The sequence below is a fragment of the Hippoglossus stenolepis genome, chromosome 5 (genome assembly GCF_022539355.2).
Source record: "Hippoglossus stenolepis isolate QCI-W04-F060 chromosome 5, HSTE1.2, whole genome shotgun sequence".
NCBI lineage: Eukaryota > Metazoa > Chordata > Actinopteri > Pleuronectiformes > Pleuronectidae > Hippoglossus > Hippoglossus stenolepis.
In genome coordinates, this window is record NC_061487.1 from 25,264,199 (window position 1) to 25,287,036 (window position 22,838).

A 22,838-nucleotide genomic window follows, 5' to 3' on the forward strand; every position below is an offset into this window, starting at 1 on the left:
GAATGTCACGTCAGTGCTACTTGTCTTTTCTTTCTTTCTTTATTTCTCAGTGTTTTTCCAGAGGATCTTACAGCTAATACTACAACATGTAGTATTTAACACCTGCTTATATTCTGGGGTCACAGAGGAGTTTGTCCCATGTACCGAGAGGAAGGCAGGAAAACACAGCACAGGTAAAACTACGTTTCAGGGCTAACTGACAGAACCGTGGATACACAATCTCTCACACTCTCACACTGTTCAAGTCCCGAACAATCATCAGTTCACATTTTGTTGCCCTCAGCTTAGTCGGCTGCTGTGTGGCTCAACAGATACTCGCTGAAGTTGTGTAACATCCTCACGCACACACACACCACATGTCTAAAGGCATGCATCTTTTAAAAAAAAACAGGAAAGAGTTCATAAAAATGCAGAAGTCAAGCTCACACATTTCCCCCTGAATGGTGACGTCTCTGATCGGCTGACTCACCAGCTGCAGGCTGCAGGTATAAGCCTGTTACTGTTTTAAGAGCAGGTTGTGTCTATCTAGCAACACGATACTGCGATGATGACAAATGATATTCATACTATTTTTTATTACAGATTAAATGTGTTCTCTTGCGTTGCATCGATCGCTGCACAGATACGAGCATTTGTTCAGTGGCAACCTGTGGAGATGGATCATTTAACAGAGGTTTTCATTGACAGCTGTGAGGGACATTATGGATTACAGTGGGAAATACAGTGCAAAGTACCAACAGTCGGCTCCATTAACGGCAATAATGAGTAATGAACACAATGAAGACTGCTCTCAGTTGCGTTGGGAGGATTTGTTATTTAACCGACGGGGCAGCGGTGAGCTTCATGCTTAAAATTAATTTTATGCATTGGCTTCGATAACAAATGCAAGGAATGCTAACAAGCCATTGTACATGATCTATTTTAAGTAACTGGTGTAAAAACCAACCAGCTTATTACCGGGCTCTGGATACAGTAGTGGTAATGTCGGGGTCTGGATACACTGCTGTGTGTATTTGTGTGCATCAGGGAGTTTGACTAACGTCCACTAACATCTGTTGAGTTATGAAAAACCAGCAGGAAAGATAGGGCTGCGTTTGGAGGTGTACATGTGTCGGGCTGTGTGTTGTCGTGGACGTCTTCCCATAAGCAGCAGATATGGAAACAGAACATTAAAAGAAAGAAATGTGTCGACCAGGGGAAAGCGAAGTCCGTCCCAGTTCTCGAGCACCGACTAGATGGGTCAAGGTTGGGGACTCTGTGGTCTGTGTTGCCGTAACAACCCTGCATCACTTGCTGGCTGCCATGGCAATCATCAAAAATAGAGAAATGGAATCAGTCATTTCTGGACGGTTCGGAAGGTTCATAGCAAGAAACAGAGACAGGCTGTCTTCACTGTGTAATTAATATTTCATCCTCTTGTGAGACAAGATATTCCTGAATAAAACACAATGATGGTTTGTTCACGGGCAAATTTTGCACAGTTAAAATGAAGATAGGGGGTGATGGTGAAACAATGGTAGGGCTGCATCTAACTATTATTTCAGTTATCGATAATTCTGCTGTTTGTTTAATTTTATTGAACCGACAAATTGCTTAGTCTATTAAAAGTAAGAAAATAGTGTTGACATCAATATTCTCTCGTAGTTCCAGAATTTATTTTGTACAGAGACAATAGAAACAACAGATCTGAGAGGAGTTTGCATGGGAGGTGTGTTCCTTTCTCTTTTTAGTATTCTGCCTGACTCGTTCAATCTGTATCCTGTTAGTCTACTTCAGCATTTCCAATTCAGGGATAGTGACATTTTAAAATTTAATCAACAGACACACAACAGGGCAGAGCAGGAGCGTGCTCCGAGCCCGTCCCGTTCCTCGTAATGAACAGACTGAAAGACAAGACGGGCAAGAGGATGGGAAACGTGTAAAAAGAAGCGATGCAGGTGGAGGAGCGAAAAAGAAACAGGTTGCTGCAGGACCAATAAAAACAGGACAAGAGAAAGTTTGTGGGGAAAAGTGTTAATCGTGTCAATGAAAACTAGGACAAAATGTATTTGGTGGCAACCAATTTTCTTTCATGATGAAATAAATGAATGTCCCCTGAAAACCTTTGAAAATGAGAACTATGACTGAATCAAATGTAAAAACGAGAATAACGACGACATCCAAAATCTCTCCTGATCAGTAGACGATTCACCTGTTGCACTTCACATTTTTGCAAACAAGGCTGAACAATATGCTTGTGATTTCAATATGAGTCATGATTTTAGTTGAAATAGTTTAATACCTATGATGGTGGATGATGATGTGATTTCTGCTGGCGTCTGTACCAACCTAGCATGTTTTCTTACACCTGAAGAGTATAGGAGTTTTATGATGGGGCATCTTTACAGTGTTGTGGGAAATGTTGGTCAACGAACGAGGTTCTGAGACAAGTTGTCTTTGTAAATTTATTCGTAAAAAGCTCGCTGCAGAAAGGATCCCACCGGCAAGGTGGAGGTTGCAAGTGAGATGAAATGTGAAGTGTCATATTTAAGTGTCTCTGTGTGGTTTACCTCCTGACCCCAAAACAGGCAGAGGGGGGTGTGTGAATGTGTTGTTCTGTGGAAACTCACCTACAACCCACTGAGCATTCGAAGTAGCAACAAAACAGCTGAGATAAAGTGTTAAACTCCTGAAACTATCAGGGCCTGTGCGTGTGTTTCATTACCTTCAGTCAGCGATGTGACTGTTGCTAACAAACAGGAATTGAGAGCAACACAGGATTAATGTTGCTGATATCCACATAAAATCTCCCCCAAGACATTGGATAACTAAATTTCACTGTCTGATATCATCCAATAAGATAAGATAAAACTTTATTGATCCCACACTGGGGAAATTCACTCGTTACAGCAGCAGACGAGTCAGAATGAGGTGGAGAACAAAGAGAGGAAAAGTAGGCAAAAAATGGATTAAAACGTTTTTTCTTAAGAGAGTAAATGACTAAAATTGGACTATACCAACTTGTCAAATGGTTCAAGACTGAAAAATTTCAAATGTGAAGCCAGAACTTAAACCTGGTGGTGAACTGGGTTAGACTGAGGCAAGAGAAGAATTAAAACGGGATCAACATGGAAAAAGAGGAATATTAAAGTAGTCAAACTGGTCTATGAGGCTAATGAGTCTCGTATCTCGTTCTCTCTCTCTTTCTCCTCAGGTTTTCTACGGAACAGGAAGCCCGACTTCAGGCAACACGAGGAGAGAAGATAGCTGACGGACACAAAAACACACACGTGGACGTTTGATAAGGAAATAATCCATTTTATAGCTTTAATGGGAGCAGTCGTTCGAGCTTCAGGGGCTGGAGGAACACATTAAAAAGTTATTTAAGTAGAGAGAGACAGCAGTATAACTTGTGTCAGTGAGTTAAGGTGTTTATAGGGCACGAGATGAATGGCAGGCAGCCGGCAGAAAGTGGGCGCTGCAGGGGTTCTGTCGTAGGATTACCGTTCAGCAGATTAGCAGCAGGCACCTCCAGCTCACCACAAACCTGTATCGCCAGCCAATAGGTTGTTCACACACACAGACACACACTCGCACAGCTGTAGAACACAATTAGATTAGTGCAACTGGCAGACAGTGTGCAACCCGTGCCTAACTTCATACATTACATCAAAACACACACACGCACACACACACAGGGCAGCGGGACAGATGCTGCCCCCCCAACCCTTCCGCCCCCCGTCCTCTCAAAGCCAGCTGGAGAGAAGATGAGATTTGGGGCTGATTGGTTTTGTCTGTTTTTCCCCATCACACCCTCTGCACATCACTCCATCCACCACTTTCCCTGCAGCCTCTACCCCAGATGAACCATCTCCACAAAAATCTCTCCATCAGAGGAACGTGGATCAATCCGCTTGTGACGCTTTGATTCTTTCTACGTCTCTTTTTCCCCCCCACCTCAATGGAGACGCATCTGAGCAGTGAAAGGACTTGTTGATTAGTCGTTGGATGTTTTCTGAATTGTGCAGATCCCCTCAAATGCAGCGCAGGCATCAAGGAGACGATAGTGGGAACTGCTGTTCTTCCGTTGAATGAGCGTCAGGAAGCCCCTTTTTTCATTAAGATTTCATCATTCACCACAAGGAGCTGAAACTTTTTATCCCGACTTTTAAAAACTTTGTGTTTTGAAGAGAGTGTGGAGAGGAACGGCAACAGAAGACTGCTTTAAACTCCACACACCAAACGGCTCAGAAACAGGCGGAAAACACACAATGAACTGGAAGCAGTAAAAAGGGGAAAGGAGAGACGTTCAGACGGAGAAGTACTTGGTGACGGGAACCTCGAGAGAGAAAAACGAATACTGCGAGTACGGCAGACAACAGAGGAACCAAGCAGAGAAAAGGAAAGCAAAGAGGGGAAGAGAGGTATTTTTTGTTTGTTGAGGATGGCTAGAGATGTGATGGAACACCCTTCAGGCCAAACCTCCTCCCTTTTACTGCTCCTCCTCCCTCTCCTCCTCCCTTCTGCCCTCCCCCTTTCCGCTGTTCTCAACTAGTCTGCCAGCTTTCTGTGGTTACGTCGCCTCAGTGCAAACGAGAGAGACAGAAAAAGAGGGAGAGCACGGAGCGCCACGCTTTCCGTTCACACGGATGGCAGAGGAGGCGAGAGGCGTCTGCTGCAATTCAGCCACGGGATTTCACTGAAGATGGACACTGCTGTTACTGAGAAAGAAAGACAGACAGGTGGACATAAGGACAGTGTAAGCCAGAGAGGGGACAGTTAGAAAGTTGAAAAAAAGGAGAGGAAGAACAAATGATAGAAAGGTGCAAGGAAATCTGAGTCTGTGCTCAAAGGCGAAGGAGAGATCACCTCACACTGTAAGCAGAGGACTTCTGAAGCAGTGAATGTGAGTCAGCTGCGACTCGTGTGTGTGTGTGTGAGACGAGCACATAGCTGTGGAGGAGAGGGAGAGAGAGACTCCACCAGGAGACGGGGAGAAGGCGTCGGAGCATCGCTGACTGCACAGCTTGACTGTGAGACAAATCGACTCTGACACCTTGTCCTCCATCAGTGTGTGAGTGTGTTTCACGCGTCTGATATCGTGGGTGATCCCGTGGCCCAGAGTCACAGGCAGGAGGTCGTCCCAACCAGGGTGACCAGCCACTGGTGGTCGTTGCAAAGAGGCAGAGGAGGTAGTGGGCTGGGGACGGTGGCAGGCCCGGGGGTGGGGACATGGCCATGGGGGGGCCGCATCCCGTCCTCCACTCTGCAGCGGGACAGGCGCTGGGGCTGGGGGGCCTGGAGCGGGGGTCTATCCCGGGGAGGGCCCCGACTCTCCGAGCTCAGGCCGTGGCTGAGTGGAGGGGTGGCCGGGGCAGCAGGAGGTGCAGGTAGCCCCGGAGGAGGAGGAGGCGGAGCAGAGAAAGGAGGCAGGATGAGATGCTCCCGCAGGATCTGTGTTCTCTTCGGCTCGCTGGCTCTCGTCTTCCTCACCTCGCTCTTCTTCTCCGTCTCCCTCCGCGGGGGCGTCAGCTTCAACTACCTGGAGCCGCCCGGGTGGGAGGAGTCGAGGCGAGTGAAGCTCGTGCCCAGCTACGCGGGCGCACACCGCCTGTCAGCACCTGACGCCCCGCAGCAGAAGACATGTGCCTGCCCACGCTGTGTCGGAGACCCTGGCGTTTCTGATTGGTTCGATGAGAACTTTGACCCGGATATCTCACCTGTTTGGACCAGAGACAACATCCAGCTGCTGTCTGATGTCTACTACTGGTGGGTGGTAAGTAATCACTTTACCTACTAATGTCTGATAAAGTTGTGAAGCTGGTGCCACAAGTGTTTTTCCATTTTGAAATCTTCTCACTGTTACATAGAAAGACACGACTCTCCCACAGGTTAATGTTACCAACACCAGACTTGATTGTTTGTCTGAGAAATGTTTTGTTCATCATCTGCTCCCATGAGCCTCAGTCGTCGTTGCTTTAGAGAAGGAGCCAGTTAGAGGCAATAATCAGAGCTGGAGTGAACAAAGCATTTTGAAAATTAAACATTGCACCAGAGACGCCGAATTCATCCAGAATTGTTATGAGCTGATTCTGAAGCTGCAGATGGTGTTTTCTCAACATCATAATTTTTTGCCTCCGGTTCACCGTTGGCTGCCCACCACAGGGTTTTAAGCCTGGTGGTTTCTTACAGAAATGCACCTTGGGAATCGCTGCAGAGACTTTTTAACACACTGTTGATTTAGAACCGTAGACGTTCTCCAACTGGGAATCATGTAACATTGTCTTTGAGGCAATACATTGGGAAAAGCGACAAAATAAACTCTCCCTACTTTGCAAGTCAATAATAACAGTATTTTAGGAGGAACTCTTGTTTGTCTTCTAGCTGAGATTTATATATCGGAACGCCAGCTGCCAGGTAGCTTATCTTAGCTTAGCTTAGTTTATCTTAGCTTAGCATAAAGACTAAAAACAAAGTACCAGCATGGCTCTGTCTAAAGATAACGGAACCTGTTTACCAGCACCTCTCACGCTCACTAACCACTACGTGTCCATCTTGTTTGTTTGCCTCTGGATAAGTCGTGACACATAATCCTCCTTCAAACCACTTTGGACTAAACAAACAAGATTCCACATGTGAATTGGCCGGGCCTCTCGGGCCAATCGCACACTGGGACCCAAAATGCTGAGACAGCAACAGCTGCTATTTATTGTGAATTAGACCTGGCTGTTCAGTGCAGCCCCCCCCTCAACTGAGCTGCAAAGCCCAGCTACACTACAGGGGAAAGTTGTGAAAGGCTCCGATATCCTCTGACGCAGTGCAAGCATCAGCCAGGCAAGAACCGGTTGCGTTCATCTTGATCATGCAGGGGAAGTAACAGATCATAATCGCACATCTCTCCTCCCTACTCCTCATCGCTGAGCCAACCAATCCCTTCACACAAGAACTACATGCCCCTCATGAACCCCCCTTGCCAGTCACATGTCAGGGTGTTAGTGAGGAAGTGGAACATCGCAGGGTTGGCTGCTCTCTATGTTGGCTCTTAAAGCACAACTCAGCAATGACTAAGAAACTGAAAGGACTCCATCCTCCAAGAGAGAGAGTGAGAGGGACGGGACGCTCTTGTGCCGAGTCCACACTAATGTGAATATCTTCGACACTCAAAGAACGTTTTAAGTCACTGGAACAAAGACTTTTACAAACGCTTTCAAAAGTGCAGGTTTTCAAAAACTCTCTCATCACAGCGTACTACCAGATTCACTACATTTGGTTAGCACTGTCCTATTACAGCTACATTTAGCATCACTGCACCACATTACCAACATTCACAGGGGTCTGTCGCACCTGATCATTTGTGCCATGATCTTGGTTTTGAAGTTTCCACCGGCAAAGGAGAACAAGCTCAATGAGGGTGCTCACTGTGTTCTTCTCTGGTATTTGACGGGTTGTTGATGTTGACCTTATCGCCACCTACTGGCCCATCAGGCTTGTTTGAGATATTTTGTAGAATTCATTTCATAGACAGATTTTTTGGGGTTTAATTGGAGGGGAAAATATCCATAAAAAATTGTGGAGACAAGGCCTTAATCAAAGAATCCTACGGTTGGACTTGTGTTGGCGTTTGTCTTCATGGGTGTGTATTCATTTGGGTGTGTTAGTCAACTTGAGATGGGTTTGTGTGGGTCTGTGCGTTTCCAGTATTATGGGATGCCCTTCAGCGGCTGGTTCAGAGTCCTGTTTCAGAGCAGCAGCCTCAGTCCCCGCTCTGAAATGACTGAAAACTGCAAACACAGGCCAACAGCTGCCAAGTCATTAGGTCACACAGCAACAGTGAGGTGATAAACACAGAGAGGGGGGGGGGAAACATTAAGAGACGAGAAATGGGTGGGGAGGGAACAGGCAAGATCAAATATTGGATAAAGCTGAGAAAGTGGAAAAATGGAAGATAGGAAAATAGGAGTGATGAAATGACAAAAGGACGGATGTTTTGGATTTAGGATTTTAACTAGAGCCACAAATCTCCAGGAAATGAGAGTTGCAAGCATTTGTCCAGATGTGAATGCTGATTTTCATAATTCTAAACAAAGAGAGGAACACATCTTTAACAAAATATCTCGACCACACAAATCCCTAATCTGTCTTTAAATCATGTTGAATAATTCCACTTTTAAGTTCCACAAATGTTTCCAATAGCAATCAGCCAAATGCTAACTTCATCCTAATATTAAATAACAAGTGAGACCACAGATTTTCCAATAACCTTCATAACAATTCTTCAGAAACATAATCTCAATCAATAGAAGAAAACTGCAACTCACATTGAAGGTCACTTTACAGACACAGACAGACAATCAATGCAAAGTCGTCTGGAAACAAAGAGGAGAAAGTCCTTGTCCTGGCCTCCGCGGGGTGCCTCCTGGTGGAGAGAGGCGGGAATGACCTTGCAGTTTCAAACGAGGCGAGTGAGGGATGAGACAGATTGACTAATAAAGTGGGTAAATAGGGAAGAAGGAGGACAGAAAAAGAACAGAGAAGAAATGAAGAATATTCAATGTGTGAGGAAAACAATAAATGAAACTAGAGCAAAGAGAAGAAACGTACAGGACCGTATCAAACTAATGTAACATACCAGTCTCTGCAGTCAAATAAGATTAGAGAGAGATTCAAACCAATGTTTGCTTATTGGACAACATAATATAAAAGTAAGAAAGTGGTTGTTTCCTGACTGACAGGGAGAAGGAGGCTGTGTAAGGCTGCTCCACAGTCACTTATAGACTGAAAGGGTGAAATAACGTCTTGGCCTTGTCTGTTTTCTCCACATTTCTTTGAGTTGCTTTTAGTACCAAGTCCAATCAGCCAGTGTCTGTAAGAAAGCAGAAGATAAATGATCTCATGCATGATTAAGTTCACGCTCTTCAATCCAAATTAATGTGTTATTGTGGATTCCTGCCTGAGGAAAAGAAAGCATCAAGTATTAAATTAAATAAATACTTAAAACAATGATTTTCTGTCCAAATTATTTTTTAGCGAAGATATTAAACACACTCAGGATTTCCAACACTCAGACAACTCTTCATTGGTTTATTATGATTAACTGTAGAGGATTTTCAGCAGAACATTTGCATGCATGTAGTTTGCATGATATTGAGACTGAAAAGAAAAAAACATTTACTTCCACAGATGTCTAAATTTAAAAGGCAAGTTTATTTGAACATCGCGTTTCAACAGCGAAATAATCAAAGGCATCATGAGTAATAGTAACAACAACATAAGCAGAAGCATTTAGAAAGAAAGAAATAAGAGTTGAATAGAGAATTAAAGAAATAAACCAATAAAATAATTTGCAGCACCTGTATCCAGGATATTACGGATTCATTCTCATACAATGGGAAGAAGTGGAGACTCGTCCTCCATTAATACAATCTGTGGTTACATCTGGCAGCTACTGGGTTTAAATATTTAATGACAATAAATCTCTACTCTAGAAATGTGTGGTTCAATGCTTTTTAATTTGCAAGAATCTCTTAATTTACACTTATTGTACTTTGTTTAAACCTAAGAAACCAATCCTGTCATCTTGTGGGTGGAGCTTAGGAGCTGGAAAAGGCTCCTCAGCTGCAGGTGGCGCTGTGAGGGTGGGGTGGGGGGGGCATATTAGCATATTCCTTTATCCCAGTCCCAACACGTGGAAGGAAGGTGTAGAGTTATAATTTAGCCATTTTAAATATATGTAGTTTTGGAGTGGGACTATTACGCCAGTGATACACAACCAATTAAAGGTCAAGACGACTCCTGAATCAGGATGTTTGTGTGTGAAATACTGTTTTAAATGAAAGTAGACGTCAGGAAGGTAATACTTCAGGAGGTAGAGAACACCAGAGAGGAAGGAAGGAAGCGAGACAACAGTGTCATGGCTGCCAAAAAACATCATTAGCAGCCCCTGAAGTGCAGCGGTGCAGCGGTGCAGCGTGCCAAGCTGCCTCTGGTGTCATGCAGGGAGTCAAAGGATGGAGGGATGTACGAGAGTGAAATGCAGAGAGCTAACAACAGGAGAGGCGAAGTGAGAGAGAGAGAGAGAGAGAGCAATGGGAAGTTTAAGACTTTGTGGTTTCAAATAAGCACTGATGAGCTGCGAGGTGAACGGGCGTCCCAGAGAGACCAGAGAGATGAAGAGAGACCGGAGGAGGAGGAGGAGGAGGAGGAGGAGAAACGAAGAGGGGAGCAAGGGAAATTAAAGAGAGGGAATTAGACGTGAGGGCAACGGAAACTGCTGGAGAGGATTTAAGAATGAAAACACAAGTGGAGGAGATCTGTTTTGGGAAAAGTGAATTAAGGCCGATGGTGGGTGAAAAGGTGTGTGTGTGTGTGTGTGTGTGTGTGTGTGTGTGTGTGTGTGTGTGTGTGTGTGTGTGTGTGTGTGTGTGTGTGTGCGTGCAGTTGCTTTCTGTCTCTACATGCACGACTGCCCATTTTCCTGTTTGGTTTGGCAGATCCTGGAATTGGAACAAGATTTTTTATTTTCCTTCTAAATTGAACAACTTCTGTTTTGTGAGCATCTGTTAGTTTGTGTCATTGTTCTCTTTACGTTCAAATCCATGATCAGAAGGAATTAAGAATTAGAATTAACGCCGAATACTTGTTCACCTCCAACAATTTTTCATTAGTTTGTTGATTTTTGTGATTCGTGAGGTCACCGTGACCTCGACCTTTGTCCTTAATCCACCAAACTGTTATCACTTCCTCTTTAAGTCTCGATGAACATTTGTGCCAAATCTTGTGAAATTCCCTTGAGTCATTTTTGAGATATCACATTTACAAGAATGGGACAAACGCCCAACCTACAACCTGACGACCTTCACGAGATGAAAACCCTCATGAACAGAAGGTCTCAGGGACGTTTCAGAGAGAAACCCTGGAAAGAAACTTTAACAGTCTCGTCTATTTAGCTGTAATTTGAAGAGTTTACTTGTAGACAACCAGGCGCATGACATGTTGATAAAATGACGTGTTGATAAAATGATAAAAACAAGCACCTCTTCTTTTTATCATTTGACAGTTTCTGTATTTTCTTTCCTTCACTGTGTTATTTGTTTTTCCTTTTAAATTCAGCTCTTTTTTGACATGTGGACAGAAACGTCTCTGCTCCTCTGACCAGAGCTCAGCCAGTCTGACTGCATCCCATCAGTCTGACACATGGCTGTTACACACACACACACACACACACACACACACACACACACACACACACACACACACACACACACACACTAGCTCTGCACAAGCACCTGCTTATTTGCACATGAATGCAGGCAGATGCATACACACGTACATGCTTAAAGTCTGTTGTCAGATCCAATTTGTCTGCAGAGGAGAAACTACGCATCCTAACCGTACTTTATTTCTCCCTCCCTCTCTTCCCTCTCTTCCTCCCTCTCCCTCCCTCTCTCTCTCTCTCTCTCCCTCCTCTCTCTCTCTCCCTCTCTCTCTCTCTCCCTCCCTCTCTCTCCCTCTCTCTCTAGATGTTACAGCCCCAGTTTAAACCACACAGCATCCAGCAGGTGCTGCTGAGGCTGTTCCAGGTATTTTATATCATTAATTCATCTTTCCATTGCTGTGGTGCTTTCAAATCCGCCCAGTCATTACCTCACACTCTTGGGCAAAGGCAGAGGGGAGCAGATTTACTTTTATTGGACATTAGGTTTATCAATGACCCGGCTCATTCCCGTTTAATGTATCTCTATATCTTTTTTATCTATTCTGACTCCAAGCACAGGACTGAGCGTTCACATAAGGATGTGTCTTTGACTATCTCAGTCTGGCTCCCTGAGGGTGGAAGGGGCTTATTTATTTTTAATGAAGGGCCTCATGAAGAATTCACCCCAGTAGAGACCAGGATGTATGTTTACGATCTGGTCTGAGCTGTAGGTTCGGTTATTTTTTGTCTCTTGCTCTTCCAGTACTAATAATGACCTATTTACTTTCACGTGTAGCATCAATCCAGTTCGGCTTTATTCATATTCCATCTATTATTGCAGGTGATTCCCGGAAGGTCTCCGTACGGCTCGTGGGATCCGGGACGCTGCCTACGCTGCGCGGTGGTGGGAAACTCCGGAAACCTCCGCGGGGCCGGGTATGGCGCCACTATAGACGGACACAACTACATCATGAGGTGAGGGGGATAGAGGCTTTGGACAGAGGAGCGAAGTGATAGAAACCAGAGGGGATACAGGGCTGCATTAGACAGAGCAATCCCAAAAGATAGATGAGATAGATGCCAAGATGAAGGCTGAAACAGGGAGGAGGAGGAGGAGGAGGAGGAGGGAGGGAGACATCTGGAGAGGAGAGGGGAGAGAGTTCATGTGAGGAGAGAACTATACCGTGCACAGTATGTCATTAAAGTTACATCATCATCATCAAGTTTGTGTGTGCGTGTGCACGAGGGGGAGATGTACTTTAAAGATAGATGATAGATTGAGTGCTTTATTAATCCGAAAGGGAAATTACAGAATCAAGATGCAGATCAGCTGACGTGTTCCTCTGATACTATATTTAATCTCCGTGTGTAATGCTGCCCACTACCCTGCTCTCCTATTGGTCGACAGAGAGGTCTCTGGTGAGGTCAGAGGCTCAAATGTATAGATCGGGTCTTGGACTTACACTGAGGAACATAAATCCCTGTGTGGCAGACTCCTCCCCCTGGATCACAGAGCGTGATTGTTGTCAGTTGGCACACACACACACACACACACACACACACACACACACACACACACACACACACACACACACACACACACACACCAGCTATATGTTGGTCCGTGCAGTGTCTGAGTCGAGGCCCCGTGCTGGTTACGATGCAGGAGTGCAGAGTATTTCTTTGTGCTTGAGACATTAGCCTCCATTAGCGTGGCAGCGTCAGGAGACATGCGTGGGCCGCCTCCAGCTTCCATCTCCTGTTACGCCGTCTCATCGCTGCAGTTTGATCCTCATTTGATTTTAAAATCAACTTGGCCCACAACGGTCCCACTCACCCCTGCCGCCCACCTCCTGTCTGTCTGCCGTCTCACCAGCATCTGCTTTGTTCACAGATGGGTAGATGTGCACGGTGGCCATTATGTTCAGGTGCAGCTTCCTGTTGTCTTAAACAACGCACTCAGTAAATACAGCAGACGTCTGCAGCTCACTGAGCTGAGAGGCTCAGCTGTAAACAAGTCAACAAAGGATGAAGAATAATGCTGTGAATGTACAAACAACTTGTCCAAGAGGCAGATGATCCTCAGCAGCACAAAGTCGACACAGCACAAGAGGAAGAAACTCAAGGAAACTGAAACTATTTCATGTTTTTCTTATATGATGAAGGCAACAGTTTTGAATTTAAACCTAAAGACCAAACAAACATACGTATTAGTGAGTTTTAAAGATGTTGTCAAAGTCAGACGAGCTATTTTTTTATAGAGTTTAAACTAAAAAACATTCATTTAAATAAATGTTAATGCTGAACCATTGTGTACTTACGGTAAGAACAGATTTTCTTCATATCAGCTTCTTAAGATGATGTTAGTTTTGTGTTCCATCGTCCTGTTCAGTATGTTCTGCTGCACATATTTACTATTTCACACTGGGACTGGCAGCCGCATAATACTCATAAATAATAATGATGAGCGACTGCTGCTGGGGTTTGAACCAAAGCTTCCGTTGCCCAGCCTCAACAGATGATGCGCGACCTGAAGACATCCCTCTCTCATGCTGTTTTATCTCTCCCTCTTGCTCCCAGGATAAACCTGGCCCCCACAGTGGGCTACGAGGAAGACGCAGGCAGCCACACCACTCATCACTTCATGTACCCGGAGAGCGCCAAAAACCTGGCTGCCAACATCAGCTTCGTGCTGGTTCCCTTCAAAACACTGGATCTTGTGTGGATCACCAGCGCTCTGTCCACCGGCCAGATTCGATTGTAAGAAGGCACACACGCACACGCATAAGCCACATAAGACACAGAGATGCATAAGCATGGATTAACACATTTTGTGGACGCACATGCATGTGCACAAAAAAACACGAGGCGCTAAAATGTTGGAATACGCAAATTTAACTTCAGAGTGCCGAGACACACATGCTCAGTGAGTAGAGTGGAGTGGGAGGGCATGCACACATTTCACTTTGTAGATACACACACACACACACACACACACACACACACACACACACACACACACACACACACACACACGTATACACCCACACACTCAGCAAAGTTATGAGAAGCCAGAGAGTCACTGGGTTGGAACAATCTGTCAGCTGTCAATCATCCAGAATTCATAGCTGCAGCAATCACTTAAAGTGCTGATTGGATGTGTTTAATCAATGTCTCTCTCTCTCTCTCTCTCTCTCTCTCCCCCCCCCTCTCTCTCTCAGTACCTACGCTCCAGTGAAGCAGTTCCTCCGTGTAGATAAAGACAAGGTATGAATTTTACTTATTACTTTTGGTCATTCTCACAGTTATGTGCAAACACATACATGTAAGCAGACACACACACACTTTGACCCCCCGTCTGCAATTAAACCCACCCCCTCCTCATGGTTGATGAAGGATTACAGTTAGATTATAAACCTTCCCTTCGTTTCCCGCTCGTTCTTTAATCCATGAAAATATAAATTCACTCAAATAAATCCCCGTCCTGTGACGTCTTCGGGAACATCGTCACCTGGTCGTAGAATCCGTTTTTTACAGTGTCTAAACTATAGATTAAAAAGATTTCCTCCTCCGGTGCGACGCTCCGAGCAGCATAAAGCCTTGAGATTATTTTAATTGTGTTTCTGTTGGACTCTTCTGAACGACGTGGATATGAAATCTATATCTTTATAAATATGACACCGTGGGACGATGCTGTAAAAGTGAAAAACATCTTCACTTTCAGTTTGATTCTTATACCTGTTTTACAACAAAAGCAGCTTCTATACAAGTTTTTTTTAAACCCACTAAAAAGAAGATTGACTCCTTTTCAATTGCCAGTAGAGGAGTTATGTTTTCTCCCTGGAGCCTCATGTACGATATCTCAGAGCACTGACAACTGGGGCGCGCTCTCACCTCGCTGCCTTGTCAAATTAGTGTGTTTGACAGGGTGTCACGTTTCCATCATGGCTGATCGGAGCAGATTAAAACTTGAGTCTACTGCAGAGTCATTTGACCCGGGAGTGAATGCAGATTAAAATCCATTGCCATTGCAGACAGAAGCCACTTCTGTCTTGTTTGGTTGGTTTGTTTGCAGCAATTTAATCGTATTCTCTTTTTTCTGTTTGTCCACCGTCCAGGTCCAGGTCTTCAACCCAGCGTTCTTTAAATACATCCACGACCACTGGACCCGGCATCATGGACGCTACCCCTCCACGGGCATGCTCGTGCTTTTCTTTGCCCTTCACGTCTGTGATGAGGTCAGTGCTTCACTTTCTCACTTTGCCTCCACAGTGTCACCAACATGCTGTAAAATGCTGAAACCGTAGCTCAGATTCTGTACATGCACGTGTAAACACACACAGGCTTCTGACACTCACCTGTCCATCTCCTCCAGGTGAATGTGTTCGGTTTCGGGGCCGACAGCCGGGGGAACTGGCACCACTACTGGGAGCAGAACCGCTACTCCGGAGAGTTCAGGAAGACGGGCGTCCACGATGCCGACTACGAAGCCCAGATAATCCAGCAGCTGGCCAAGGCCGAAAAAATCACTGTATTCCCTGGGAAATAACCAGCAAGTCACGCAGCATGAATCCAAGGGTTCATGTTAGGAAACAGACACTTAGAATGTGTTAGATATTCTCACTTTCACTTAGCTCTTTCAGTTCTGGTTTGCAGACGATGTCAATCAAATCCAAACTGAAGGCAAGATGAAATGTCAAAAGGGAACTGGTACCAATTCTCTTTCCCTCACGTTTGGGAAATAGCTCAACAGTCTTGGTTCTGATTGGAGAACGTGGTGTAGGATCAAGGAACAGGGATCCTAAGATTCATGTAGATCCATAAGTAGTTGTGCTCACTTTAAACTGACATTAAAGGGAGTGTTGAGCCTTAAGTTTGACTGTGAGGTAACTGGCTCAGCGTGAGGAGTGACAGACAAAGACCACTGATCTCTTTCCCAGGGCAGCTTCACCACAAACACCGACTTTGACTGTGTACAGTGCCGAGACAGCCGGAGAGGGATGGATCTCACTGATAAATGTCCCACCTCTGGACTCAAACCAGTGGAATTAGTATTTAATCCATGCAACATACTGCAAATACCACCCTAACTGCACCATTAGCATCCAGGGGGCCACATGGTGTCTGACAGGGAACTGACAGATCACATTCTAACCTGTGGATATTAACAAACACCAGGATCAGACCAGATTGAGGTTATGGACACTGTGGACACTGTGGAAAACTGTAGCGCTTTCAGACGTTATTGTACTGTCAAACATTTCGAGGGCACCGGGACGACTGCTGCAGCTCTGCCAGGACCCCAGGGCCTGTTTTGATTTGCTGTCACTTGAGAGAGAATTGTTCTTCTCAAATCACATACGAGGTAAAACATCTCTCGCCTCTTAACTCCACTTTATGTCAGAAGACAGCGTCTCAAGGACTTTCTCTGATGGGCTGTAAAACGATTGGTTATGAGATGACAGGTGGTTGCTGTGGGTTTGTAGCGAGTGTCCTTTAAACCCCCCCCGAGGTCCAAACAAGCATTAGCAAGGCTTCGGTACCTTGCAGATCTATTCAAGACTTTTGCTTTTGGTCTGTTCTGACTCAAAAACGTTGGCTGCAGCACGAGCATCAGCTTCTCTGGCCTGATTTCCAACGCCACAGAAACCACAGGTCCAGCAGCAGACTCCTGACTCACTGGGAGAGCGTTGGTTTGACTCCGTGAGACTCTAATGAGGCCAAAAGTCCATCTCCTGGGATTTCATGTTTGAATGGAGGCACGCTGGTTTCTGGACCTGAGTTAAATCCCCATGTGGTCTGTGAGGGTCTAATTTGGGAGGAGGACTGGGGAGCTGGGGCATGAAGAGCCAGTCTGACAAAGCCAGCATTAGAAACACATCACTTGCTCCAGTGTTTTATAGGATGAAACTAAAAAGTTTCCCCGGTGTTGTTTATCCTCTTCACACTCCTACACAGACTGTGCTGGGTTCACCACTTTGGTTTCTTAAAGGACTGAGACAAAAAGAAACCACTGCTTCTTGTCCCTGTCACACATCTCCCACTCTAACCTCCTGTGTCCCAGCGAAGTGCTTTCGCCCCAGATTAAGGTGAAAGAAACTCCCACTGGATCTGGGACCTATTTAACTTCAGTCAGCAGCTCAGCGTCATTAACCACCAGCCCTATGGTCCCTGCTCAGCCAATTAGAACGCCAGCTATGTCTGGAAGGGGGTGTAGCCGCCAGACGCCTTAGACTTCACCCCCCCGTTCTGCATAAACTGCACTACCTGTTCTGGTCCTCCCGATGAAGGCACATCCTCCTGCAGACTGCAGATTTCAGCTGTTGGTTTTCTACTGTTTAGTGTTAAGTTTGCACTTTGGCCGGATTCATACTATTGGCTCAGTTTTCCATCCAGGTGGCACATTAACGGTTCCACCAGCAAACGATATCCATTTACAAATTTGTATCCTCCATTGTTGGTCATTTAAATCTTGGAACGCCTGAACAAATATTTGTGAAGGAAGTGCTGCTAGACAGGCTCGGAAAACAAATATCCAAGAGACGGTTCCGTAGAGAAGCAGGAAAATAGAAGTGTTTGTTTTGAGCTGAAACTGTAAATCCGTGTTAACGCGATGTGACAGATGTGTTTGTAAAGACAGAGCCGCAGGCTGCAGAGGAGAAGAGCAGCGTTTCAACAGTTCAAAGTTCTACGTACGTGTGGTTTTCAAAGTGCAATGACTAATATCTTTCCTGAGTATTTACGCTAAATTTATCTTTTTGAATGAATCAACACTTTCTTCATATTATTTCATGTGCTCAGCAGAAAACTGTAGAAAAGGTAAAAGTCTTAGTTGACTGAAATCGCCTGGAAACCTGAATTCAAACATTTAAGACATTCAAAGTTAAACGTGTCCTGTGGAGTTTTCGATGAATATTAGTGCTATGGAGTGATCTTTTTTTTTTTATGTGGGTGCCTGTTTTATTTATTCTTGTATATGTGCATTTAATATCACATACCTGCAAGTGGCAGGAACGCAGCGATGCACCAAAGGTAGAGAAGAAGAAGATGTTACACATGAATACTAACAATTCAGGATATAATATGATTTATCGAACAAAATCTAACAAAAACTCCACAAGGGACCTTTAAGTTTGGAAAGAGAAACATCGTCACTTATTTCTCTGTTTGAGTTCAATGCCCTTTATCACAGAAAGAAAGTAACCACTTCCTGATCCAGATCCGCAATTTAATGGCGTCTTCCTTGGGTCATCTCCCCCCCCCCCACTAACTTTAAAACAAATCTATTAAGTCCTTTTTGGAAAACGCTGTTCACAAACAGATTCTCCACAGAGTCACTTTATTGCTCTAGTGACTCATAATGTGTAACAAGGAATAGGGAGATAGTGTAAGTTATGAATAGAGACTTTGTCGGAAGCTCGAGAGTCAACAGCTGCAGCAGATGTGAAAACACAGCAGACGTCAGAAGTTTAGGGATAAAACCACGTGACATTGTGACGCTCGTCCTTATTAATGTTTTAAGTTTTAATCACTTCTGTTCACATACATATAGTGAGGAGGGTTGGGGCGTTACAGCGCCCCCAGCAGGTCATGGGTAGAAATGTGCCTCCGATGCTACTTTCAGTTGTGTTGCTGTTTTTATTGTGTTACCTGTTAATGATGTTGTGTAACCACACATGACTCATGTTTCACCGTTGTACTTTCTGCTTCCAGTGTTTTGATCCGACTTTGCACATAACAGATTTGATGCTTTGGTGTTGAGTTGGGCTCATTTTAAGAGTCAGTGTGGCTGCGGACATGTTTGTGTTTTCTCTCTGTCACACACACACACACACACACACACTGCCACACATACACCAGCAGCACACACACACACACACACATCATTCATGCTTTCGTGCCTTGTCCTGCTGCTGGACGTCACACAGCTGCAGCTGCTCCATCGCTGCTACCATCGCATTTCTTTTAAACACACACGCAAACATACACATGTTTTCTGGCTGAGAGCTGTGCCTTGTGAGCTGCACACACACACACACACACACACACACACACACACAGTCTACATGAAGACACACACTTTGCCTTCTGCTTGGGGAAGGCTACAGGCGCCTCTCGCCTCGCTCTTCAATTCTTACTGCTTTGTACACTGACACTGTTTTTTTAAAGACGGCTGTGGGCTAAAGGAGAGGATGTGCTGTGAATTCATATCAGTTCGTACTGTTGATACGTTTCTCAACATACGGTCGATGCTTTTGAGGCACTTTCTGTTTTTCCAGACGGTGATGGAGGAGAATAACGACGACATTCACACAGGATCATCTACTAAAACTGCTAAAAAATCAAAGCTCATGATAAACGTCCTAACCTTCTACATCTGTTTCCATCAAGTGAACAACAAGGTGACAAAGCATCTAAAGGTCAAACACTGTAAATAAAGATGGACGACCTCCCACTTTGCTGAAATGAATCCTAAATATCCCAGATTTTAAAAGCTGCCAGTCAGTCTCAATCATTACAAATCACCCGTTAGCATAGGAAATCTAATTAGAACTCAAACATACATCAGTGTGATGTGAACTAACTAAAAAAATCTTTGAGAAAAATGTATTTGACGTGTACTTTAACTTTCTAGTTTGTGTCCCATCCACTAACTTGGAGGAGGACAGGTTGATGTCCTACACTGTCGTCAGGGGGCAATCATCTGACTTATGGGGAGATGTTATAAACAGACTGTGGTTTGGACAGTGTAGAGTTTTACAGATGTGTGTTTCCCATGATGCTCCCTCCAGCCTCAGAATGAATGTGGACCTTGTTGTGGAGATAACGTGGTTTCATGGGGACACTGGGCCAGAACCACACATTCCTGCAGTTGGTGGGAAACTGTTAACGGTCCACTGACCCCCCCACACACACAACACACACACACACAGGCGACACCTTCCAGCTGTTATCAGCTTCCTGTCTCGCAGCTGAACATCAGATACAGAGGAGGTGATCCCTCTGCTGAGCCGAAATTAGACTGGACGGCTTCTCCACCTCCAGCACATGACACAGATATCAGAGTCCTCTGGAGCATTTATAACCTAAAACTGCTCTTTTCTCCTGTCGCTGATCCAACACACGGATTTTTCTTTTTTCTCCTCCACCAGAGTTGATGCTTAATGCAACACTATGTGACAACAGCGCCCCCTGCAGCCACATGTAATGATATCGTGATTTTCATGTGGGAATGTTGAGTGGGAATGAAAGAGGAAGACATTCTCCATATTCCAAATCTATTTACCATCAAATTAATTTGTGAAATAAAGAGCTGCACAGGTTGAGAGCATTTTGGGAAACATGAATCTTGGTTTGTTTTTCTCACGTGTCCTGGTAGCAGCAGGTTTTCTCGGGGGAAGTTTGAATGTGTGGTTCAATCCTCTGATCGTGGTGATAGATGCGTGTTTCCCTTAAAGCTGAAACTGGACTGATTTTCCCTTTTGGGCCTGAATCTGTAAAAGCACCCCCGCACTAAAAGTCCTCCCTGTTCTTCTTGACGATCGGTGGGATCCAGGTTCCACCGTTTTGTCAGCAGAGCCACAAACGTCGGCCACTTACTGTTCGCCTGAAATATGCTTCAGAGCTTTGCACAGCTGCACAGCAGCAGATGGAAATGACTCATATATATATAAAACCACAATTTCAGTTTTCCTGGAATAAAAGACGACTATTAAACTCATTCAATGTATTTTTTATGGGTCAATTAAACAGAACGAGGAACAATCTGAATCCACACCTGCTCAGAGGGAGAATGTGCTTTTATGGGAATATAGTTTCACATTTGAGGAAATACATTCCAGTAAGTGGAAGACTGATACCGCTATAATATCTATAAAGATGGACGACGCATCTTCACCTCCTACATTGTTTGGAACCAGAGGTGGCGCTGGAGTGATCCTGCGAAAACACGCACTTAACCATTCGTAAAGTCAAGTTGACTGTTCACCCTCTGTTAACATGGAGGAGTCGGGGTTTATGACCTGTACTGCAGCCAACCACCAGGGGGTGATCAAGATGTTTTTGCTAGGAAGAAGTAAAGGTGCCAGTAAATGTACTCTTGTTAGCTTTGGACAGAGTTAAGCTAAGCTAAGCTAAGCTAACCTTCTCCTGGCTGTAGCTTCATATTTCCTGCACAGACGTAAGAGTTTCAAACTAACGCTAAAAGAAAGTGAACAAGCAAATTTCCCCTAAATGTGAATCTTTATCATTTTAACTATAATGTTGATGATGGAGATGATTTGGCTTCACTTTTCTCGTCATCCATCTTTATACACATGGAGGTCATATTGTGCAAGGCCACTGCTAGTTAGCTTTGACAGTCATGAAATCTAGTATTAATTATAAAAATGTACAATAAAAAGGCGTCAAAAGATTGTGTTAATTAGTGAGAGGTACTAATAAATAGATTGTTAGCTTTGGACTGAGTGAAGCTAAGCTAAGCTAAGCTAACCTTCTTTTGGCTTCATATTTTGGGGCACAGACTGGTTTCAAGCTTAAACTAAAAGAAAGTGAATAAGTAAATTTCCCAAAATATCAAACTATGTCATTTGAGGTGTGATGATGGTTTGTTTTGATGATGGAGATCACGTCCGTCACTTGATGAGCTGCTCCATCATCACCAGGATGAAAACCAACGAGATGTTCAGAAGCTGTTTTGGTTTCACTCATGAAACGGATCCTGTCGGGGGAAATGAATTCGTGGAGTTTAGAGAGTTTGTTGTCTCAGTTTGTTTGAAATGTCTCCATCGTGTCCTGATGTCTGAATCTGTCTCATCCCGGCGTTAACGTCTCGTTCTCCAGTGGGACGGACGCGTGTGTATTGACCACATCGTAACATCTGTATGACGAGATCAGACTCTTTGTATCTAATGCTTCTGTAAATAAAAGCTTCATGAAACGTGATGTTGTGTTTGTGAGTTTATACAGAAGCAGTTTGGTGTGAAACTTATAGACAAAATCTATTCAACATAATAAAAATGACAATAATATAAGACAGATTTCTGGTTTGTTTCATAAATAATCTTGAAAATGGCATGTTTCATTTTTTATTTTATAGTTTCTTCCCTGACCTTCATGAGCCACATCTTTCCAACGACTAACACAGTATTTACCTTGCAGGAAACATTTCACTCCAATACTTTGATTTTCAGATCAACACTTCATACACAAAATGTAATTTTATAAAAACAGCAGGAAATTATCACTAATATTCCAAACATATATTAAAATATAATAAGTATAACGTGTTCAAATAGGCGAGCTTTGCGTAATGTCTACTTTTGAGTACTTCATTCAGATTATTGTATTTTTACTCAAACTAACATCTGAATGGGAGTTTTTCTCCTGTTTGATTAAACCCATTGGTTCATTTACTTTAATCCACTGCTGTAGATTTGCTTTTCGCTTGAGAGAAAATCGAAAGAAGGATGAAGCTTAAGAAATGAACAAGGCTCGGAAATAATCACTGATTTAATACGTTCCACTGCAAAACAAACATTTAAAGCTGCTTCATATTTTCTAAATTAACATTAGACTTTTGTGACTGAACCGCTTGAGAAACAACATCTGTCTCCACCTCAGCTCTGAGACATGTTTCCTGGTTTTTATGGCCTCGACTTTACAG

General features: G+C 44.2%; 1 protein-coding gene across 1 annotated transcript; it reads left to right on the plus strand.

The window, feature by feature from the left end:
* Positions 1-5,041: 5,041 nt before the first annotated feature.
* Positions 5,042-22,117, plus strand: st3gal2 (ST3 beta-galactoside alpha-2,3-sialyltransferase 2). Its single transcript, XM_035157672.2, has 7 exons — positions 5,042-5,755; positions 11,499-11,558; positions 12,015-12,148; positions 13,754-13,933; positions 14,395-14,440; positions 15,292-15,411; positions 15,549-22,117. Exons 1-7 carry the CDS (start codon positions 5,414-5,416, stop codon positions 15,720-15,722), a joined length of 1,056 nt encoding a protein of 351 aa, XP_035013563.2. The 5' UTR covers positions 5,042-5,413; the 3' UTR covers positions 15,723-22,117.
* The last annotated feature ends 721 nt before the right edge of the window (positions 22,118-22,838 follow it).